The sequence below is a fragment of the Tachyglossus aculeatus genome, chromosome 20, assembly GCF_015852505.1.
Source record: "Tachyglossus aculeatus isolate mTacAcu1 chromosome 20, mTacAcu1.pri, whole genome shotgun sequence".
NCBI classification, from domain to species: domain Eukaryota; kingdom Metazoa; phylum Chordata; class Mammalia; order Monotremata; family Tachyglossidae; genus Tachyglossus; species Tachyglossus aculeatus.
In genome coordinates this window covers 5,897,854-5,921,088 of record NC_052085.1, presented here as the reverse complement: position 1 = coordinate 5,921,088, position 23,235 = coordinate 5,897,854, and the positions used below count along the sequence as shown (strand labels likewise).

The window sequence follows — 23,235 nt, the reverse complement described above, 5'->3', positions numbered from 1 at the left end:
GAATGCCCTCCCTCTGCCCATCCGCCAAGCTAGCTCTCTTCCTCCCTTCAAAGCCCTACTGAGAGCTCACCTCCTCCAGGAGGCCTTCCCAGACTGAGCCCCCCTTTTCCTCTCCTCCTCCCCACCCCCCCGCCCTACCTTCTTCCCCTCCCCACAGCACCTGTATATATGTTTGTACAGATTTATTACTCTATTTTACTTGTACATATTTACTAGTTCTGTTTATCTTGTTAATGATGTGCATCTAGCTTTATTTCTACTTATTCTGATGACTTGACACCTGTCCACGTTTTGTTTTGTTCTTTGTCTCCCCCTTCTAGACTGCGAGCCCGTTGTCAGGTAGGGACTGTATATGTTGCCAACTTGTACTTCCCAAGTGCTTAGTACAGTGCTCTGCACACAGTAAGCGCTCAAAAAATACGATTGAATGAATGAGAGCTGTATGGCATTGGATAACTATCTAAACCTCTCTGGGCCTCAGTTTTTTATGGTTTTTTTTTTCTTTAAATGGTATTTGTTGAGCGTTTACTAACAGGCACTGTACTAAGTGCTGGGGTCAATACAAACTAATCCAATTGGACACAGCCCCTGTCCCAGCTAGGGCTTACAGTCTTAATCCCCATTTTACAGGCGAGGGAACTGAGGCACCAAGAAGTTTAAGTGACTTGCCCAAGAACAACATAGAGCAGGCAAGTAGTGGTGCTGGAATCAGTACCCTGGTCTTCTGACTCCCAAGCCGATGCTGCTTCTCAGTCTCTATCAGCTGTCTGTAAAATGAGTATATCTGCTCTCCCTACCTTTGAGATGGTGAGCCTTGGAAGAGACAAACTGTACCTACCCCAGCATATCCTAAGTGCTTAATAAATGTAATCTCAATCACTTCCAGCCGTGATGATGATGATGGCATTTATTAAGCGCTTACTACGTGCAAAGCACTGTTCTAAGCGCTGGGGCAGATACAAGGTAATCAAGTTGTCCCCCGTGGGGCTCACAGACTTAATCCCCATTTTCCAGATGAGGGAACTGAGGCCCAGAGAAGTGAATGCACTCAGAGCCTGGTGAGCCAAGGATGGAATGAAAGGTAGACCAGAGGGATTGCGGTGGGGTGGGGGGCTACTCAAGCCTAGAAAAACCAGCTTTCTCTGAGAGAGAGCAGTTGTTCCCTTTCCTTGACACACAGCTGCTGGGGCAGACGGGTATTTTACAGGTGAAAATGGGGAAAAGCGAGCAGTGGAGAACAACAACTGTGTCTCTTGTTTCACTCTTTCTTTCTCCCACTTCCCTCTCGGGGCCCTTCCTCTCCGACTTTTTCTTTCCCCCCTCTTTCTCCTGGGAAGAGGAGGCAGGGAGCGCCTTCTCAGGGGCATAAGGTGGCCGGGTGGGAGAAGGGCTTTCAGCAGCCAGCGGTGTGGAGCCTCTTACCTCTGATCGTGGGACAGGTCCATCGCTCTGATGCCAGCGTCACAGCCGGGGTAAATGTAGAGCTGCTTGAAGTCACAAGCCTGCCACACCTCCACCACACCGTTGTCTCCGCCCGTCACCAGGTTCTGCCCATCACTGCTCAGTAGGATGGCCTGCCGTGAGACACACGGGGACAGAGGTCACTCCCTCAAGGGGCTGGTGAAAGCCTATGGGTAAGATGCACTCTCGGGTTAGAAGAGACAACTCAACTTTTGGTTGAAGTCGCTCAGCCCCTTGAGCGAGGCCATGTGTGTGAGAGAACGAGGGTGGGGGGTGGAGGGGGGGGCTTTTTGCTGAACCCTTATCTTACCTAAGGTGAAGCGCCTGTGTCAGTGAGGGAGGAAGTAAAGACCTGAATTTAGAAAGTTGGGAGAGACACTCATCCCTACTAGGCCTTCTCAGGAGCAGCTAGATCCCCTGGAAACTCAAGGTTTCACCCAGGAGTGCCAGAGAAGCTGGCTCTCTTAAAAATCAATCCCTTTGCACAGATCCTTGGTCTTGCGACTGACGCTCATCTGTTATTCCTGCCGGGACAAGCTAGCTCTCTTAAAAATCAATCCCTTTGCTCAGATCCTTGGTCTTGAAGTCTCAAGCCTGAAGCTCATCTTTTATTCGTGCCGGGAGATTCCAGCATCACTACCTTCGGCCTAGTTCTAGAGCAAACCGCCTCACCCCGATACTCCACTTGGGGAGGGGCCGTGGGGATTTACCACGTGGAAAACTGAAAGTGCCGCCTTTTGTCTCTAGGAAAGGGGTGGTGCAGTCGTGGCTGCAAGCCTGGCGCTCACCCGGGTCGAGTCGTTAATCTCCATCTGAGCCAAGAGCTTCCCGTTGATGCTGAAGTTGCTGAACCGCCCGCGTTCGTAGTATATGATGCAGTGGCCTTCGCTGGACACGGAGATGAGGCGGGGGAACGAGCAGTTCTCCGGCCCTTCGAGCGCTCTCAGCAGGTCTCCAGTGATGGTATGTACAAGGCAAGGACCTTCTGGAGGTGGGGTGGAGAAGCGCAATACAGAGGAGAGGGTTAGAGGCAGCCCCGCCACCCCAAACAACGCGCTTTTCATCTTAAAGCGTATCCTAGCAGAACCGAGGCAGAAGCGGCAGCGCCCGATGCGGGGAGTAACTCCCTGTCGCTGAAGGGCTGTACTTGACCCTGACGGACCGCCTAGTCCCAAACGGTGTCCCTTAGAAAAGGGCAGGTTCAGGGAACAGCGGAAGAATGAAAAGCCTGATGCCTTTCGGACTTTCCTTTTCAAATATTCTTGGAAATATTTCTGGAGATGGGAGTTCAGCTCAATGAGCTAAAAGGGAATTCATTTTCCAGAGTCAAAACACAACCTTAATATCGCAGAACTATCCAGCAGTGACAAACTTTCTCCTTTTCCTCCTTTCCAGCTTTTCCAAGTGAATCTACCTTCTCTCTGCCGTGCTCTTTTGGGCCACGAAGACACACAGTCTCCGTCAGGCGCCCTGGCTCCCTGCACGGCTATGGAATTCCGGCCTGACGCTCAACAGGTGAGTTACTCCTCTGAAATGTTACATTAAGTGGCTGGTAAGCATTAACGCTCAAAGTACGCAGCGGCAAAGGCCACCGCATTACAACAGCTGCCGGGAGACAACAACTCGAGAGACCGGGGTTAGACGGAGCTGGGGAGAATTGTAAAACACCAGGAGAGGGCTGTAAATTTTCAGATTTAAATGTCAAAAGTCCATCTGACCTTTAGCACCGCTGATAACAAGTCCCAGCTCTGCACAGACTGACACACAGACAACTTCACGGTCATGACCAGTTAGTACAGCTCGGGGCGCAGGATAATCACCTGCCAAAAAACAGAAGCCGTGAGTGAACAAAAGCTGAAGCACCCCCGGGGTGGAGGGAGGGAGTCTCAAGCGGTGAGGCTGCCAGGGGATCGAGGCCAAGTCCAAAGGAGGACAGGAGCGTTCAGCAGCTACGTCAGGTGAGAGAAGGGGCTTTTGCCCAAATTTCCCAATGAACTGCCTGAAATTAACTGGCTCGGTTCCTCAGCTCTCTGGCTGAAAGCCAAACTTAGCTGTCTTTATTCTCTTTCAAAACCACCCCTCTGGCTAAGTTTGAAAGCTGCCACTGGGACCGGGTGGATAAGGCAGGGCTTCGAAAACCACCGGGGAACGCTAACCACCGTAATGGCATCCAAGGCTGAAGCGGCCCGATTTGGAAAGCTTTCCGATGACATATTTGTCTCACGCGCTCCCCAGATCTTTCCGGTGGACTGCGGACCCCGGTAATAGGGAAAGGTGGTTTATGACTCCTGAAATTACCATTGTTTCCTTGGGGCTGGATGAAAGGAAATCAACTGTTATTCAGGGTTATTTTGCTTGGGAGGCCTTCAGCACCGGGAGAGACCGTGTCCTATATTTCATTTCGTTGCTGAGGACAGAGGTCACGGACCCCAGCGATCAGTCAGAATCCAGTGAAATACCTGTCACTGTCACCTCGCAACGGAGAGATGCCACCAGCGGTTAAAGGCCAGAGCACGCAGGGAGTTTGAGGAGACACGTGCTCACAGAGAACAGAAACCCCATCACTTTCACTCCGCGGTCATTTCCCCTAAGCTGTGTCTCTATCTGAGATGGAATTAGAGGGAGTGCAGAAAGAGCAAATGCTCAAACACCAGAGAGCAAGGTCTGCGCAAGCAGGGGGCTCCCCGGCTGGTTCTGCAATAAATTCACACCACCTTTTTGCTGCCAAATGATGGAGCCTAGCAGAAGGGGAGCAAAAGTAGTCGTATTGGGATCAACTGCACCTGAAATCTGGACGATACAAATCAGTAAGTACATAAAGGCTGACAATTTAATTCACTTTGAAACCTCAGGAAACATTCACTAAATGTTTCTAGGTTTTGATCAAAGCCATTTAAAATGCAAAGAGAAGCGGTCCCAGGATGATACTGCATTATCACCCTGTTTCCAAGCTGCCATTTTGGAATCTGAATTCCTTTTCAGGATCCCAAGTAGAAAGCGGCAGACTTGGACTCTCTAAGACAGGATTTCTAGGCATTACAATGGCCTTACCCCCACTGGATTGTGAGCTTACAGGTCCCATTGTTTTCTAAAGGTCCAAGGGTGTCACGTCCCGGCAGTGTGGCTGTCCCGTTGGAAGCTACGGTGGGTAATGAGAAATGTCAAGGCCCAAGATCAATGAAATCTTAGGCTCTAGGGACCCAACTGGAATAACATCGATCCTTTTAAAGAACACCCCCAGTCGGAGGCTCGAGGGGGAAAGAGGCCAAGTCCAACATTGCTACCTGACCAAAAATTCAATCAGCTTTTGGCACCAGCTGCCTGCTCTGCTCTTTCTTTCATGCAGGAGGTGGCTTCCAATTAAAGTGTGTAAATTAATTTTTATCACTTCCAAATTAGTTTCTGCATTCGTGGAAGAGTCTGCTTCAGATGAAAGCAGCTGGGCCTCACTTCTCTGCAATTCCATCATCTGTTCAGGTACCAGTTCAAAGCCTCAGGGATCATTTTCTGTACGCAAAGTTACAGATTTGAATGAGTGACAATCAATAAAAGAAATCATAAAATATAGAAATCTATCAATTACAATTCAATTGTGATACACTCTAGAAAATCTTGAGGTTGTTACTTTTTATGGGCTGAAATTAATTCCATTCTCTATGCAATAATCTGTTTACAAATTAATGTTGATGAGTCGATGCTACAAGGTCTTAAAATCATAAAAAGAATCAGCAAAGTTGGTAAAAGCTATTTAATATTCTCAGCATTGGGATGTGGCTGAGTTACCGGGATTCTTTAGACATAATGGAACCTGAATCGCCAAGATTATCCATCTGAATTTACCTTTTTGCTCTGTGACTTTAGCAGAGTTGTTCGTCATTTTAAATGAGCTGTGCTAAAATAGGTAAACTAAAAACCTGAATTCAGTAACAAATTCTATTTTTGTCTATATAAACTCACTGAGGGCATAGCTACATAATTAATTAGTCTAAATGAGTTGAATAGGGAAAGTTTGTTTCGCGCAGGTTACAAATTATTTCAGAATACCAACTAAACACTTTTAAATACTCATGTACTACAGCCAAGACCATATTTTAAATGTTTTAATTTTTCTAAAAAAAAAAACTAAGACATATTCAGTATTTACATAGGATTGCTTTTCAGGAATTTAAATACTTTATGGATATTACTAGATTTCATTAAATAGACATACTAACGCCTATTTGATTTAACTGGATCCTTGGAGCCAAAACTGATAATTAATAACTATCTCTTGGTTTAAAAGACTGTTATAAAAAAGTCGCCTAACCCAGATAATTACTGTACTCTGACATTTTTCTTTGAATTCTTCACCTTCCTGCAGTCTATTATCCACACACTCTTATCTCAGCGACCAGATGACAGCCTATAACAAACTAATCCTTTTCTGAAATAGCAGCTGCATCATTTTTGGAGATTCACTCTGAAGATGTTAACTAATTGGATTTAACCTATAAAGCATCTCACTTTTTTTATTTTTCCTAGCCAATAAATGCTAGTCTCCTGGAAAGGAATGCCACCAAGAAAATTGCTTAATTGAGCTCCTCCAAGATTAACAGCATTCTGTCTCGTGGCTTTAGGGCAGTGTGAGAGAGGCACTTGCCGGAGGACTTTGAGGGAACCCTGAATGCGGAGTGGGTGATGATGATGATGATGGCATTTATTAAGCGCTTACTATGTGCAAAGCACTGTTCTAAGCGCTGGGGTAGATACAAGGTAATCAAGTTGTCCCACGTGGGGCTCACAGACTTAATCCCCATTTTCCAGATGAGTGAACTGATGCCCAGAGAAGTGAAGTGACTTGCCCAAAGTCACACAGCTGACAAGTGGTGGAGCCGGGATTTGAACCCATGACCTCTGATTCCAAAGACCGGGCTCTTTAGGATTGGTCTCTTCTGCTGTTGGTGCTGGCGAGAGCTCCAGGCCTGCCTGAAACCACTGGCTTTGGGGATCCTGATTTTGCCCCTTCACTATTTGAACTGAATTTTCTTAAAATTCCCATTCAAATAGCCCCGGGAAAATAACTTCATGGCTAATTAGAAGCAGCGTGGCTCAGTGGAAAGAGCCCAGGCTTTGGAGTCAAAGGTCATGGGTTCAAATCCCAGCTCCGCCACCTGTCAGCTGGGTGACTTTGGGCAAGTCACTTCACTTCTCCGTGCCTCAGTACCTCATCTGTAAAATGGGGATTAAGACTGTGAGCCTCCCGTGGGACAACCTGATCACCTTGTAACCTCCCCAATGCTTAGAACAGTGCTTTGCACATAGTAAGCGCTTAACAAATACCATTTATTATTATTAATTAGGTAAGTTTACGATTAAATCCCCGAATCTGTGCCAGGACAGAGGCCAGGTGGGTACTTACTGCTGTTAGGGTTGTCTCCTATGATATGGTGCCGACCGCTCCAATACCAAAGCAGCAGGGTGGCATCGCGGGAGCCAGACACGATGTAGCAGTCCCCGCCTATGTATGATTCCGATCTGGCCAGGCAAGTCACCACGTCCCAGTGGCCAAACACGATCTGCGTTAACTTTCCTGGAGAGGAGAAATGACAAGTCATTTCGTGCTCTCTGCTTTCCTTCCTTCAGGTAAGACCCGTCTTGGGGAATTTATACATTGGTATAACAGACCAAAGTCTTGTGATGCCACATATATGCCATTATCGGCCCCATTGGTACATGGGGTCGTTCTCGTCCAGAAGACAGGCTACTCCGCTTTGGTTCACTCACTCCCTGGGACCATTTGGCCCCAGTGTGGAAGCAGCAGACAGAGAGCGTCCTACGCCAGCTGGATCGGCAGCATAACAAAACAGGGCCAGCGCTTTAACTTTTCAAAAGTCTCTGCCTCCCTTCTTAAAGACTGATGGGCCCCTCAGTGAGGTAGCCTAACTGGCCTTTATTCCCTCGCTCACTTATTCCTATTTTTTAAACTCCCCCTTGGTATTTGCATTATTAATCAGTACTTTCAAATGCCACGGTTATTCGGTTACTTTAAGGGGCTTTCTAAGATTTCAAGAGAAACAAAAAGTGATATCATAAATTCTAAGAATATAAGGGTAGCAGCAAAGATGATAGAAAATGATGGTTAAGACATACACACTCCTGCTGCTCCTGCCTAAACCCTAATGTCACAGTAAACTTCTTCCAGTTTACCATAGAAACAAGCTCAGTTTCAGGGTATCAGTGCCTGCATCAAGGAAATTGATTTTCACCGTGTCTTAAGCAAATTCCACCCTAGAGAACTGGATGAGGTTGCTTGTATTATTGCTAAAAATAACCTGAGAAACATGGACCTTCAAAAAGCATTACCTCGTCCTGGTTTATAATTACTTTTCATTTCAGACACTAGGCTTCAATACCTGTATGTGCTTCCTAACCTACGGTTATAATAAAATGATATTCAAAAGCAATTAGGTAAGATAGGAATTTTTTTCAAAGCAAATTGACCATAAATTCTATGAGTCAAAACCCTGTCTACTGGGAGAGAACTCTGGAAAAGACAGCCATTTTGTAAGAGACCATGGTATGTTGTGATCTTGGTTACCTGTTTCTGTAGAATAAACTCTGAAACTCTTGTCCCAGAACCCGCAGATAAGAATATAGCGATTATCTGCTGTGACCACAAAACAATGTGCATTGATTTGGATGCTCTGGTCCACCAGATCTGTAATCTGCCGTTTGTTCACCCCAGAGTTATTGGCTGTAATGCAAGACACATTTACAGATTAGCCATGCCAACACTTAGCCTTCGTGCACTTATGAATGATAAACGCATGCAGTTAATTTTCAAAGAACTCTGAACGTGTTGTTGAACAACCTCTTCAAATACCAATATTTAAAACTATTTACTGACAATTGAAAAATCAGTGTGGTTGTGAAAACTTTCCCCTTTAAGATAGTAGAATCTTTTCCTGGCTGCAGCAATTGCTCATGCACTATTTTAACGCATGCTGAACTACCTGCTCATAATGTAGGAACCAACAAAGAAGAGATTCTAGAACACGGAAAACTTTCAAGAAATAGTTAACACATAACACAGGAGCAACATGGCCTAGTGGTCTTTCCTGGGGTTCTAATCCCAGCTCTGCCAGTTGTCTGCTACGTGACCTTGGACAAGTCACTTAAATTCTCTGTGCCTCAATATGCTCATACACAAAATGGGGATCCAATGCCTTTTATCCCTCCTACTAAGCTCCATGCGGGACACGCACAGTGTCCAAACTAACTGGTATCTACCCTACGTTTAGAGCAGTGCTTGACAAATACCATAATAATACCTTTTAGACTGTGAGTCCACTGTTGGGTAGGGACTGTCTCTATATGTTGCCAATTTGTACTTCCCAAGTGCTTAGTACAGTGCTCTGCACATAGTAAGCGCTTAATAAATACGATTGATGATGATGATAATAATAACAACTAAATGCTGGAGTGGGCACAATTCTAAGGATAGTAACGGTATTCAGGTTAGATGCCCAGACCCCATTAAAAGCTAATAACTACGTTAATACACACTATCTCAGGTGCTATTTATAAGGGAAGTAACTCTTCCTTATCTGCCCAATTCTTTTCCTGCATCGATAACAGTTCACTGCAGGAGAAAGAACACAGAGGCTTACAAATAAGGTGTATGGTATGTGAGCCATTCAGCAAGAAACGCAAGCTCAGAATTCAGCTCTGCAGAAATTGCCAACAAACATGCAAACTGTGAGGGAGATTAAGAAGGAAAGTAATAAGGAGATGGGAACAATGCGGAAGGAGGGCGATAAAGCAGACTGCCAGTTTCGTTCTTGGGGTGAATTTGAAGAGAGCATCCCCAGAGAAAGGGATGCTTGTTGGTGACATTTTCCTCAGTGTCTGCTTTTCTCTCTAGGTTCCTGATTCTTTTCAGGATAAACTTTGGTGCTGAACTCAAAGAAAACCCTGTATCTCAATGTATAATGCTGCATTCATATTTGAATTTCTAGGTGTAAATGCTAATGCACGAGGGCACTCTCTGATGATAAAAATAACTGCTCCAACTAGCTTTAGACAAGCCGTTCCTGTAAATTTATAGGAATGGAATGATTACGACATACACCTAGTGACAATGAGATACTATGTGCAAAGCACTGTTTTAAGCGCTGGGGGGATATAAGATGATCAGGTTGTCCCACGTGGGGCTCACAGTCTTAATCCCCATTTTACAGATGAGGGAACTGAGGCCCAGAGAAGTTAAGTGACTTGCCCAAAGTCACACAGCTGATAATTGGCGGAGGTGGGATTTGAACCCATGACCTGACTCCAAAGACTCTTTCCACTGAGCCATGCTGCTTCTCAAAGTTTCTGAGGCAACAGTAAATGGATCAAGGTGGAGCAAGCAGGAGTCAATTTCTGGATCAGCAGGACCAGGCTAGAGGATAGTTGGAGCAGTCCATCAATAAATTACTGCTTTCTAAATAGTAATTACTTTATGAAATAGCCATGAAATAATGTTCACTTAGTTTGGTAAAATGTCTAGCATAATGCAAAAGTGAGCCAATTCTATGTTTTTACAACATTTCTCTTTGACATACCGATCAGTGGATCCATTTCAATGGGAAGATGGTGGGCTTGATCCAGAGAGTATCCTGGAGCTCCTCTGAGGCCTAGAGACAAAACAATGGCCACCGTGAAAAGTGGTTTATTTTATTTATTAATAAAATGGCAAGATGGTTCCTACCCCACATTTGCTCCTGAAGTTAACAGAGTGACCTAACTACTTTGGGGACTAAGCCTATTAAATGACACAGTCAGCTCTCTGGACCGTCTATGCAGGTTGCCACAGTTGCTTAAAATGTACATAACAAACAGGTTGGTTTGAAAAATAAGACCCGTATATTCAGATGAAAACATCTACTTCAAGGTTCTGTGATGCCCGGAATGTGAAGGGGCCGATAACCACGGCTTTCTTTCTTCATGTTATTGAACGGAAAAATCAATTGTATTAATTGAGCACTTCCTGTGTGTGGAGCACTGTAATAAGTGCTTGGGAGAGTACAATATAACAGAGCTGGTAGACATGTTCCCTGCTCACGACAAGCTTGTCTAAAAAATATATAATATCAAATATTAACCAGATTTAAGAATCCCACATCAATGGCTCAAGTGTGACGATAGTAGTTGCGCATTGGTAGACATGTTCCCTGCCCACGACAAGCTTGTCTAAAAAATATATAATATCAAATATTAACCAGATTTAAGAATTCCACATCAATGGCTCAAGTGTGACGGTAGTAGTTGCACGCAAAAGCCGATCATTTTGATACAGCCCTTAACAAAAATCAACTAATCAAAACAGTATTTATTGAGTGCTGAGCGCTTACTGTGGGCCGAGCACCACACTAAGTGTGTGGAAAAGTACAACAGAACCACTGCCCTCAGGAAGCTCCTGAAAGACTTCTAATTGAAAATTTCCATTCTTACTAATATTACTAACTTGTAAACCTTAGGTTTTAAACCCCTGTTTAGTATTAGACTAACTTGAAATAGGTATGGCCACAAAAACACTACGGTGGTGATGAATAGTGACCCCTTTACTTGTAACTTGCCTCCCCAGCTAGATTGTAAAGTCCTTAAGGAGAGAGACCATGCCTGCGAACTCCCTACAGTGCTTGGTACAATGCTCTGTAGGGAGTAAGTGCTCAAACAATAGCCCTGGTAGGCTGAAAATATTGTCTGAGACGCACTGCAGGCCGGTAGCAGAGACGGCCAGGGAGAAGGAGGTCATCTCTGCCAGGAGAAATGTCGGCTCCAAGGCAGCTGGAGGGGGCACATCTCAGTGGTGTGAGACTAAAGAAACTTGTCGAGAGGGTGACAGTCTTCGTGCTGGTTGGTGACCCCCTTGAAGAGAAACACCCCCCGCCCCCCATCCACTCATGTCACCTGTACAAAGAAAAAGCTCACTGCTCAAGGACTACTGATGGAATGACCCCCCTTTCTGAGGACCTACCTACAGTGTTGTGCCACCTATTCACGGCAAAAAGCCTGCTGCAGGTCACGGTGACCACCGCCGGAATGGTCAGGTGGGGAAGCGTGTTGGCTGCCACGTGGGTGACCGGAGAATTTGAGGGGAATTTCAGCACCATTATAACGTCTTGCTGCATCTGGTCTTTAAACATGAGAGGACTCTGCGGAAGGAAACACTGTTGAGTAGAAAAGGAGAGAAAGCAGAAGGAAACAGAAGGGAGTCACACGGTTAGCAAGGAGGTCTAGGGAAAATAAGGCTAAAACAGAATGTGTGCGTACGGGGAGAACATTAACAACGTGCTAAAAACACATCAGGAGAGCCTTTGCATGAGGACCGTGGTGATAGGGCCTTGGGAGTGTAAGTATTCAGGAGTATTTCCAAAGTGTTGCTGGGATGTGCAAATGTCAGGAACGGGGAGACTTCAAGCTGAACTCCTGCCCCGAGGTGGGCTATTCCACTGCTCAACTCCAGGATAGGGTGGGAAAATGTTTCCCACCTCCGCAAAACTGGAGAGAGCCACGATCACTTCTCTCCACTTGGTTCTCCTCACCTATGACGGGAGAATTTGGCTCAGTGTTGTTAGAATTTGGCTTAGTATTAATGATGAGCTCTCTGTCGCCCATGAGGAATGGTTCGGTGGGAGAGGGGGTGGGAAACGTTCAAGGCCTTCGTGGCCAGAACTCTTGGTGGTGGTGGGAGTCGCCCTGAGGTCTGCAGAGTCTGGCCCAGGGACCGCCCGGCTGACTTGGGGCGACCCTGATGTGAGGCCAGCCTGCTCTCGGTAGAAGCCCTCGGTGACTGAGATAGGTGGGAGTCCCCCTTTCTTGGACCCTGAAGCGGCAGAGGCTTTGACTCTTCGCGGCCTCGCAGAGAACCGAGCCCACAGGTTCCCAAGGAATGATGATGATGGCATTTATTAAGTGCTTACTATGTGCAAAGCACTGTTCTAAGCGCTGGGGAGGTTACAAGGTAATCAGGTTGTCCCACGGGGGGCTCACAGTCTTCATCCCCATTTTACAGATGAGGTAACTGAGGCACGGAGAAGTGAAGTGACTTGCCCAAAGTCACACAGCTGACAATTGGAGGAGCCGGGATTTGAACCCATGACCTCTGACTCCGAAGCCCGGGCTCTTTCCCATTGAGCCACGCTGCTTCCCAAGGAAGCCTCCCGCCCTCGTTTAGTGTACCTAGAGCAGGCCTGGCCCTGCTTCAGCCAGAGAAGGCAGGGAGATGTCGCACAGGGGCGGGCAGCATCTCGCCACCTGCTTGCCTTTCGGCAGCGCCCATGCTCTGGGCACCCTGGGGCTGTTGGCTCAGGGTCAACACTGAGGATAAGTGCCTCTGGATGCATGGCCCATGAAAGAAATGACCCAACACCTTAGCTCTTGAGCCAGGTACTTCCACTCCGTGTCGGCCCTGAGTGGGCTCACAACACCCTCTTTTCCTTGCCTCTGCAGGGGGAGCTCAATAACTGCATTTATGAAGCATCATTCATTACCGCCAGCCAATTTAATTTACGACTCTATTCATCGATCATTTGCAACACCGTTACGTTTTCAGTTCCCTTGTACGGACCCTATTTATTATCTCGGAGAGCGAGTCCTTCAATTAAATGGGAAATTAAAATCTGACGGTATAAATCTGAGAGTAAAGTAATTTGTAGGTGCCAGCTACGAAGAGTTAAGAAAATTTCTTTACTCAAGCTCCTTAATAAACTCTTCTACCTTAAATATGCAAACTAAGAATCAAGGACAAGACATCCATGAATGGCCAGTGGGCCATAAATCAGTTTCCTGGGGCTGAATTCTAGGATTCAGCCAGAACTCAGACGACCATCTCCAGGTCTCCCCCAAATCGAGAAGTCGGGGCTAAGCCCAATCTGAACTGCTCTAATCACTTTCTAATGATTTCTAATCACTTTATAACACCCAAAGGCTCTTTTCAGAGCCACCTACTTTTTCATTAAAGAACTGTAATACCGCTGCTATTTTCTTATTCTGAATTATATTCTGTTGTCGTGACTCGATTTCCTCAAGGCTTCCGGGATCTAGATAACCAAAATCCTTCTAAAGCCAAGTACTGGGTGGGGGCCTTTTTTGGTTTTTTTAGTCCATTGTGGTGGTGGTATACCTGTATATATGTATATATGTTTGTATATATTTATTACTCTATTTATTTTACTTGTACATATCTACTCTATTTTATTTTGTTAATATGTTTGGTTTTGTTCTCTGTCTCCCCCTTCTAGACTGTGAGCCCGCTGTTGGGTAGGGACTGTCTCTATATGTTGCCAACTTGTACTTCCCAAGCACTTAGTACAGTGCTGTGCACACAATAAGCGCTCAATAAATACGATTGATTGATTGATTAATGTTTCTTATTTCTTCTCAAGCTCAATCGGGCCGTTACTCTAGGAGGTCAAATTTGTAAAATTTACATTTTCTTCATTCTTTGTCTTTAGTATAATTTACAAAGCAAAATGGACACCGAGAGGGGCTGGGGAGAAGGGCAGAGAAGCCGTGAAACCGTCAACCAAATGGGATAACAAAATACAGGGCGGGATGGTGACGATAAACTAGTTTTCACCCCTCTCTATCTGGGAGTCCCATTTGCAATCAGGGGAGCAGAGAGCTACAGAAATGCCTAAAGCGTTTACCCAGGCTGCTAAAACAGCTATTGCCCAGGAGAGGAAAAAGAGTAAACATCCCAGGTATCACCGAAAACAACAATTCTAGCCGGTCGATAGGTCTCACCAGGTGCATGGCAGAGCTCCGAGGCGGATGTGGCTCGATGAGCAACTGAGATGGCGTCTGTCCAAAGTTCTGTATCTGGGCCTCCATGGCCTGCAGGAGAAGCAGAGGGAGTGTCACAGTCAATATGCATCAAAGAGAGAGGTCAACACACCCTTCGACAACGCAAGCAGATCCCAAGTCAGCCAGAAAAAAAAAAGTCCGGAAAATTCACCGGGCGCTCTTCTCCCAGGGTGCAGACTCATCCAAGTGTTAGTATTTTGTAGACAAGCTTTGCTTCTCCCTTCAAGCATGCTTCAGTTAACCAACTAACCGTTCTTTATTTCCAGGAGCTGGGGTTTTATGTGAGAATGTTAACCTGTGAGGACATGCAGTTACCGACTCCGCGGATTTCTTTACGCTGAACGCCACCCGTGTACCTGAATAAAGTCCTTTGTAAGAAGAAAAGTGTGAGGATCTCTAATAAAATATGCCTCCGGAATCTTAAATGCAAAACAAATAAAACAAAGGTTGAAAAATCTAGTTCACAGGTAAGGGAAATGCAAAAGAAAAATCACAGCTCCCATTAATGAAGTCAGGACGGCAGAGCAGCAGGGATCACACTCAGAAGGACCCGGCCTTAAAAAGAAAAGACAGGCCCCGTTTGTGATGTGGGTGTTATTTTTCTTTTAGTGTTATTTTTCTTGTTAGTGCAAGATCACATCTGCGATCATTTCAACTGAAATTTCATACAGACCTGACAAAGGAGAACAGTTCACACAATTCACTAGAAACGCTTCAGTGACATTCAACTCCTCAAAATTCTAGCAAATGGGCATTGGCTTTTGCACTGAACAAAAATTAAGCTACCATTTCCAAGGGTATTAAAAGGGCCACCTTATAAAGGTATCTTCATACTACTTCTAAACTTTAATATTTTCGAAACAAGATAGTACAAGATTTTATCTAGGCCGATAGAGAAATATCTGGTCCTGAAATATGTGAGGTAATTCAACACGCAGAGCAATAAAAGTATTTATTAAGTTCACTGCTCTTAGCACACTCATTTTTCCCCTAAAACACTGTACGATTTTGCTGTTCATAAAAATGAAATACTAAAACCATTGGTAAGCACTAAGAAATGGCAGGTAAATTGGTAGAGGATTTTTTCATATAGCTTTGCTAGTAACTAATTGCATCATCTTCTGCAATTCTCATTTATAAAATGTTTAAATTTAAAGTTATCCTCCAAGAATACATTTCAAGAAAATATTTATCAAAAATGTGAATGGGTTGAATTTATTAGGCATATTAAACATGAGCACCCCCGTTATTTACCACATTTTAGTGGTGGCATAAACGAGACTTCTGTTCTGCTTGCAGAGGCACAGAAATGAATTATTAAGTCCCTAAGCACTGTCCAATTTGAATGTACACATTTAGCTGCGTGGAGTCCAGTCACACCCGAAGTCTGACTGTTTAACTAATTCTACTTCCGTGAATAACATCAGGCTTTGCCTCCCAAAGAAAGAATTATAATAATGAAAAGGGAAGGCTACTTTTCAGTTTACATCATTACGAAGAGGCATTTAAGTTTTACTTGACAAAGGAAACGGTGACTTTACTAGGATGACTGGGTTTAATTTCTATCAGGAGCAGCAAAAGAGTGTTGAATAATGGATAGCGCTGCCTGTTCCTACATACCAAACAGTGGAGCCGCAAAAGAAAGCTCAGATCTCTCTACCCCTACTCAGCTTAAATTTTGTTTCCACAGAGGATAAAAATTTATATGCGGACTTGCTATGGAGTGGGGAACAGCTCTAAGAGTTTTCTGCCAAGGGAAATGACACTGTTGTTATGTCACAAGTCCATGACTTTCGCCAGTACCAGTAATGATTCCAAGCACAACATGCTAAGAATGACCTCAATTCTTCTTTGTGCTCAGGAGGGTACGAAAAGTGGCCCCTCTGGGGCCTGGAGGAAGACACCCCTCCTCCTCCCCCCCAAATCAATCAAATTTACTGAGCGCTTACTGTGTGCACAGCACTGTACTAAGTGCTTGGGAAGTACAAGTTGGCAACATATAGAGACAGTCCCTACCCAACAGTGGGCTCACAGTCTAAAAGGGGGAGACAGAGAACAAAACCAAACATACTAACAAAATAAAATAGATATGTACAATTAAAATAAATAGAGTAATAAATATGTCCAAACACATATACATATAATGACATATATATGTCATTAGAGAAGCAGCGTGGCTCAGGGGAAAGAGCCCGGGCTTGGGAGTCACAGATCATGGGTTCAAATCCCGCCTCCGCCACTTAGCTGTGTGACTTTGGGCAAGTCACGTAACTTTTCTGGGCCTTAGTTACCTCATCTGTAAAATGGGGATGAAGACTGGGAGCCCCACGTGGGGCAACCTGATTAGCTTGTATCTACCCGAGTGCTTAGAACAGTGCTTGGCACATAGTAAGCGCTTAACAAATACCAAAATTACTATCTTCTCCATCTACCTCTTCCCTTTGTGAGCTGGGCTTTAGTACTCATTCAACAGACAAATTGGTTGGTTTGCATTAGCAGATTTTACAGCCCACCTATGCCACTACAGAAAGGATGCAAGCAAACTGATGTAAGTGGGAGGGGCGTGGAGGATGGTCACTCCATAAATGGCACCTGTTTCAGTCACAACTTCACAACCTCTGGTCCCCAGGGTATCAGGGCCACAACAACATCACAAAAAGAAGAAGAATAATTGTGGTGTTTATTAAATGTTTATCATGTGCCAAGCATTAAGATATAACAAACAGATTGGACATAGTCCCTGGCCCACAAGGGGTTCAGAGTCTAAGAAAGAGGGAGAAGAGGTATTATATCTCATTTTACTAGCTCACGCTGCTTCTAACATGAGTGTTCAGCAGCCCCTGTGAATGGCTACTCCACTCACAAAGGGTATGAAGCCACATGGCCTAGTGGCTAGAGTCAGAAGGATCAGGTAATCCTGGCTCCACCAGTTGTCTCCTGTGGGACCTTGGGCAAGCCACTTCACTTCTCTGTGCCTCAGTTACCTCATCTGTAAAATGGAGTTTATGACCATGAGCCCCTTAAGGGACATGGACAGCATCCAACCTGATTAGCTTGTATCTGCCCCAGTGCTTAGTATGGTGCCTGGCACATAGTAAGCGCTGAACAAATACCTTAAAAAAAAGAAAAGGGCAATTTCCTCTCCCAGAGAAAGAAGCCTTGTCAGGAAGTTTGGCGAACTCAGTTTCCCTCCTGGCCCAGAAGACCCAGGTACAGGAGTTATAAAATACTAATTTTCAGAATTCTCTTTAAAATGAAATTCAGAGAACATGAACTTATTGATGCTACTCTTTTGTCTTAGTCACTTAGACCGCACTTCTTTGATCGAAATTCAATTTCAGTTCATTCAGTTTCTTGTATCCCTGTTTAGACCTCTGTTTCCAAATGAAAAAAAGTATCAGTCACCTCCTCATCTACTGATTTTTCATCACATCAAGCAAAATTTCCTTATTTTACTATAGGGGGAAACAAATCTTTAGTTTCGCTCTAGTTTAGTGTTTTCAAATGGACCTGAAGCCATTAACCTCTGATAACATCAGACACACCACAAAATCTTTCAGACTCAAAGCAGTGATAACAGCCACCCTTTTCCTCAAAAGCCTTACTAATAAGCTTTCCATTCCATTGAATGGAGACTCTTCCTACTGTTTTCCTGCACATTCCCAAAGACTGATTCTCTAAAACACCCCAGTATTTGGCTGTGCATGGCTCAGCAATTTTCTTCAAGGAAAAATAAACCTTGGTGCTAATAAAGACAAAGAAAAGCACTGTGAAAATACACCTATTGGAACATAAACTTACCGATAAACTAGGCTGAGCGCCATTGTGATGCTTAACATTATGTAAAATTCAGATAGCTCCTTAGATGGAGTCTTTTCTGCCTCACCCAGGCAGATGGGTATAGCATAATCTCTTACTACGATCATTTCTACCACTCAGTGCTTTCAAAGGATAGACGTGTCTACAAACCCTGTCGGGGCATCCTCTTTTTGTGTTTTTTTTTTTATACATTGTGCACTACCGTCCCAACAGTCTGCCAACTGTTTATTGTTTTCCCACAGGGAAAACACATTACAGAATTCAGCCCAAGCACCCTCAAGGGAACAGCACAGAGGAGGGCCTAGTCTTGGGAAATGCTTGGAATGAGCTCTCCTTGGAGAAGGGTTTGCGACAGAGTCTCTGGAGTGAATGCTCAGTGGAAGGAAGGACATTACACCAATGGTGAAAACCCTGGGAATAAAGGCCAAGGCCATCCACACTGCATGGACGATGAAAAAAATAAATAAAAACTGAGTACCAAGGTGCCTGGGAGTTGATCAGAGACCATTCAGTCAACAGAGGGAGAACTGCTTGGACATTAAACATGACAAAGAAGAGAAGAGAGGACCAAAAGGGACACAGAGGGAGAGGGATAGACAGAGGAAGGGAGACAGAGACATAGAGAGATGCAGTTTTATATCAGTTCCTCCCAAAATACTCATTAGCCCTCCCCACCCTCATCATTAACTGCCTACTAAATTCAGGGGCTGAAAATTTCCACTTGTGGGGTATCCCCTTTTCAAATATGGATAAAAATGGTCCTTCTAGGAAAGGATAAAAAAATTGTCTCTTGAAGCAAAGCAATAGGATAAAAAGGTTTCCACTGCTAACCACGATAAGCTTTCTGGGCAGCCCAGAAGATGAGGTTATAAACATTACAGAATCACTAACTCCTTGGTTCTATCTGAATACCCCAAAATAACACATTAAGGAAAAAAGAACAAGAAACCAAGCAGAAAGATAAAAGGCAAAAGAATTTTGAAATAATATAAAGAAAGGGGCTCAATGATGGTGTACTATGTTTTAACTGATATTCTTGCTTCTGCTTTATGATTGTAATAAAACAAGATCATACAAGGCATTATTTTTTAATGCTGGCAAAACAGAAAATGTAAATCAGGCAAATAATAGGTATCTTTTATCATTCCTTGTTTCATAAACAAACTGTAAAAAATTTAGAAGTGATTTTTATGCTCAACTACTTTTAAATGCCGGGAGAAACAGCAAAATTCACGAGCGAATCCTTCTTTCCTTTTTCACTAAGACAGCGAGCATAGCTTGTCTCTGGTATACCTGAGATGAGCTTGGCTCAGCACCTAAGTTTGATAATCATGTCTCACATGGGGAGCAGCAGATCAGCCTTGGTTTTGCGTGAGAACCTGACTGGAGGAACTGATTCTAGTCCTAGTTATTTGCACAGAGCCACTCAGACTCTTTCATCCCGGTGGGTCGTATTCCCACTGAAGCATGAAGTGAAAAAAACAAGTAGGTAAAGAGAGGAGCAGCAGAATACTAACTACACGTCCGGTCTTTACCCATGTTAGCCAGTTCAGGCAGGACAGGAATTGAACCTGGGTCTCCTGATTCCCAGAGCAGTGGACTTTCCATTTCACCCACATCAAGGCTAACCTGAAGGCAAGGCAAAATTGAATTGCATTTCTTCCCATTTGGGGGTGGGAGGGGAGGAATGGGGGTGTCTCTAATATCCTCCATAATCCAGGCCAAAACCGGGTATTTAGCCTCAACTCTCACTTCTTTCCTGGTGTAAACAATGGCCAAATAAAAAGGAAACACCATTAATCCTCAGATGCAAAACTACCTTTGTTTTGAAAATGGCTTCCTCTCTATTGGGGGTCACCCCAATATGAATTGATACTATTACATATTTCACAAACAAGTGGCCACAGTCTATTGCTTAGGTATCTAACAAAAGGAAAAAAAAAAGAATGGGGCAGTCCTTCTTCATCACATGCCAAAAAAGGAATTGGAAACCATGGTCAAAGGTAAACTTTTGTGATATAAATACTGTATTCCCCCAAAAGATAACCAGATAAAGTGTTTGTGTTCACTGCAGCTAAGAAACAGGACTCCACTTCAAAGCAGGTAGTATCATTATTCTAAAATAAAAACCACATGCTTGTATTTCATTCAATTTTCAAGAAATAATTAGGTTTGTAGTATATGCAATAGTACATGCTTCAAAATGGTTCTATCATAATAATAATAATGGCATTTATTAAGCACTTACTATGTGCAAAGCACTGTTCTAAGCACTGGGGAGGTTACAAGGTGGTCAGGTTGTCCCATGGCGGGGGGGGCTCACAGTCTTCATCTCCATTTTACAGATGAGGGAACTGAGGCTCAGAGAAGTTAAGTGACTTGCCCAAAGTCAAACAGCTGACAATTGGCAGAGCTGGGATTTGAACCCATGACCTCTGACTCCAAAGCCTGTGCTCTTTCCACTGAGCCACGCTGCTACCTTGACATATAATGAAAGCAACAATTTAGACCTACAGTATAGACACTTCAAATAGTCATGCCGGGACATTATCGATGCTAAAACCTTAAAAAATGAGACAAACTTTTCTAGCTAGACTGCTTAAGTACTTATATTGAGTAATATCCACTTCAACCAACTGAGGCACATGTACTGCTCTACTTGTTAATTTATGCTGCAGCAACAACTGATTCAACTGAAATCTGTTCATAAAAAGGAAGGAAACCCCCTTTCCAGCTATTTTTGTTACAATCAGCAGCCTGCAATTTTCATCCTTCTTCCCTTGAGTAAAATATGACTTTAAAGGCATGGTAAAGTGTTTGCTCCTAATTTATGAAAGTCAATAATTAGCACTTCTCAACACTGCCCAATAAGAACGTAATGCAAAGATGAAGAAAAACACATCTCCTGACCTATACATGATAGATTTCCTTCTCAGAAACAGACACAGAAATGGGCAGCTGTAGGAAACCAAGGCTAAATCTGTCTGTGGATAGGCCAAAGGGATTATGATGAAATATCATGGACTATGTCCTAACCAAGGATAATATGCACTAGTCACGTTCTTGATAGTTTTCTGTTGCTCAACTTTACCTGAGTCTTTTTTTTTTATTGTCAATGGTGAGAAACATACAGAAAATGCCCTTCCCAAAGTGAGATGAGGCTCCTCTCATTTGAAGAAATAGGAATGGAAACTCACAGTTAGTTCCACAAGCTAATCCCCTTGAGATTTTTTTTCCCAACTGCTATGCTTGAATTTGTTAGGGGTTTTCTGAACAGGCAAACCTCCAACTATCAGAGAGGAAAAAAGACTCAAACAACTGGCAATCTTTAGCCTCCATTTTGCTTCTAGCTAGATCTCCTTCCTGGAAGGATGTCCCCAAAAGCAGAACCATCCCATGTAAGGAGGCAATTAGGCACCAGTGAACTTGTAAATGGCCAATGCTGTGGGCACAGTTCACTCAAGAGGATCCAGAAAGGTGGTTTTGATCTCCCTTGTCAGATCAAAGAAACAGATCACGTGTATATATACATATATATGTGTGTATATATATATATATATATATATATATATATATATATATATATATATATATATATATATATATATAATGTAAAAAAAAAGCCAAGTGAGAAAGAAAGCAAGGGCAACTAATTTACAGCCCAAACAAGCAGGCGCTCATGGAGGCTGGCTGTAGGTGTCACAGCAAAACCTATTATTGTGACATTAGACTGGCAAAATGTGTTCCCTTTTCCCTCACAAACTCAGTGGGTTTCAAACACCGGGGACAGCCAAGCTTCCAGAGGCTCCGTTCACTGGCCGATACGCACCACTCGTTGGAACCTGGCAGCCCTACCATATTGAGTTCGCTCTATAGCAAGGCCTATTTCAGTGAAGAAACAGAGTGAAAACTGATGTGATCCACTAGGTTTCCTGGGGGCCTCCTTTCCCAATAGCTGATCCAAAAGGATGCTTTGCTCTTCCTGTCAGATCAAAGACAGAGCTGAGAAGAGATTCCAAACAAAAAAACCGCAGAAATGAGGGGGACTGCAAAAAAACCCCCCAAAAACAAAAAACAAAAAAAAACCCCACTGCAAGAACATGACATCATAACAGCTTCTGAAAGCCTTTTAAATATGCCAACTACAGAATCCTGGTTAAAAAATTAATATGGCATAAACCGTACGCTCATGTTGCTGTCGGCAAGACCATTCTCTAGGATTAGCTCACAGGCATAACAGCTCACTGTCAAACAGTAGTCAGTCACATTTATCATTTTTCAGTTCAGCTGTATGGGCTTCAGGTATGCTCAGGTATTATGACAGGTGACTGTTCAGAACAAACCTTCTAACCCAGCTGTTAGGTGGTTGGTGAAAGCTTATAATTCATGTTTGAATGCTGAAGTTGGCCATTTTTACTGGACGGGCAAAGCTAGAAACCTGATAGTCCAGTTATATTCTCTAATGTGAATGGATTGAGAGGTATGGGTGGATCAAAAAATTTAATCTAAAAATGAGAGTATCAACAGATTAAATAAACTGCACAATAAATCTCACACTTGAAAACAAAGCTAATATTAATAATTGTCTTCTAGAGGAGAAAGGGTCTTTTCAGGAGTACGGCAAGGAAATGAAAAGGCTAATTTTCAATTATAAGGTAAATCTGTACAATAAATGCACTCACAAGTTGTGTGTGACTATATATACTTTTGGTATAACACATCTCAATTATTGGAATCCAGTTTGAGAAAATTCTGGGCATTTATTTCCATAATAATAAAAAACACGGGGTTATTATGTAGGAGGAACATAATCTTTACATTTAAGGGCATAACTTTAATAAATCTAAAAACTCAGTAAATATAGGAAATAGTCAATGAAGCGCTTTAAGTGCTTGTTTTGGGCTTAAGCTTAGCATTCCGACATCAACTTGGTAAAATCAGCTGAACAAATCTAGAAAAGCGTCCAGATTATGATGTCTATCAGTGGTAGAGAGCATTCCAAATAACAGCTAATTTCCAATGTATCTGGTGTTTACATACAGAGGAGAGATATAGGCTTTGTACCCAGGCTGTTCTGTCATGTTTCTCCACAGGAGAAGGCTGTCATGATAAAGTTCATTATCA

At 43.7% G+C, this 23,235-nt stretch overlaps 1 protein-coding gene across 7 annotated transcripts in view; it reads right to left on the bottom strand.

Moving 5' to 3' along the window:
* Positions 1-23,235, bottom strand: part of NBEA (neurobeachin) — a 448,073-nt gene that overhangs the window by 2,560 nt on the left and 422,278 nt on the right. For 4 of the 7 annotated variants that reach the window (XM_038761703.1, XM_038761706.1, XM_038761707.1 and 1 more), the window contains 8 exons: positions 14,233-14,322; positions 11,462-11,654; positions 10,047-10,118; positions 8,039-8,194; positions 6,860-7,030; positions 3,180-3,281; positions 2,250-2,446; positions 1,423-1,574 (listed from right to left, as the gene is read on the bottom strand). In XM_038761703.1, the coding sequence (XP_038617631.1) occupies positions 1,423-1,574; positions 2,250-2,446; positions 3,180-3,281; positions 6,860-7,030; positions 8,039-8,194; positions 10,047-10,118; positions 11,462-11,654; positions 14,233-14,322 (1,133 nt within the window). Of the gene's footprint in view, positions 1-1,422; positions 1,575-2,249; positions 2,447-3,179; positions 3,282-6,859; positions 7,031-8,038; positions 8,195-10,046; positions 10,119-11,461; positions 11,655-14,232; positions 14,323-14,648; positions 14,712-23,235 lie in introns of all 7 variants that reach the window. The other 3 variants (XM_038761708.1, XM_038761709.1, XM_038761704.1) reach the window with 2 other exon arrangements.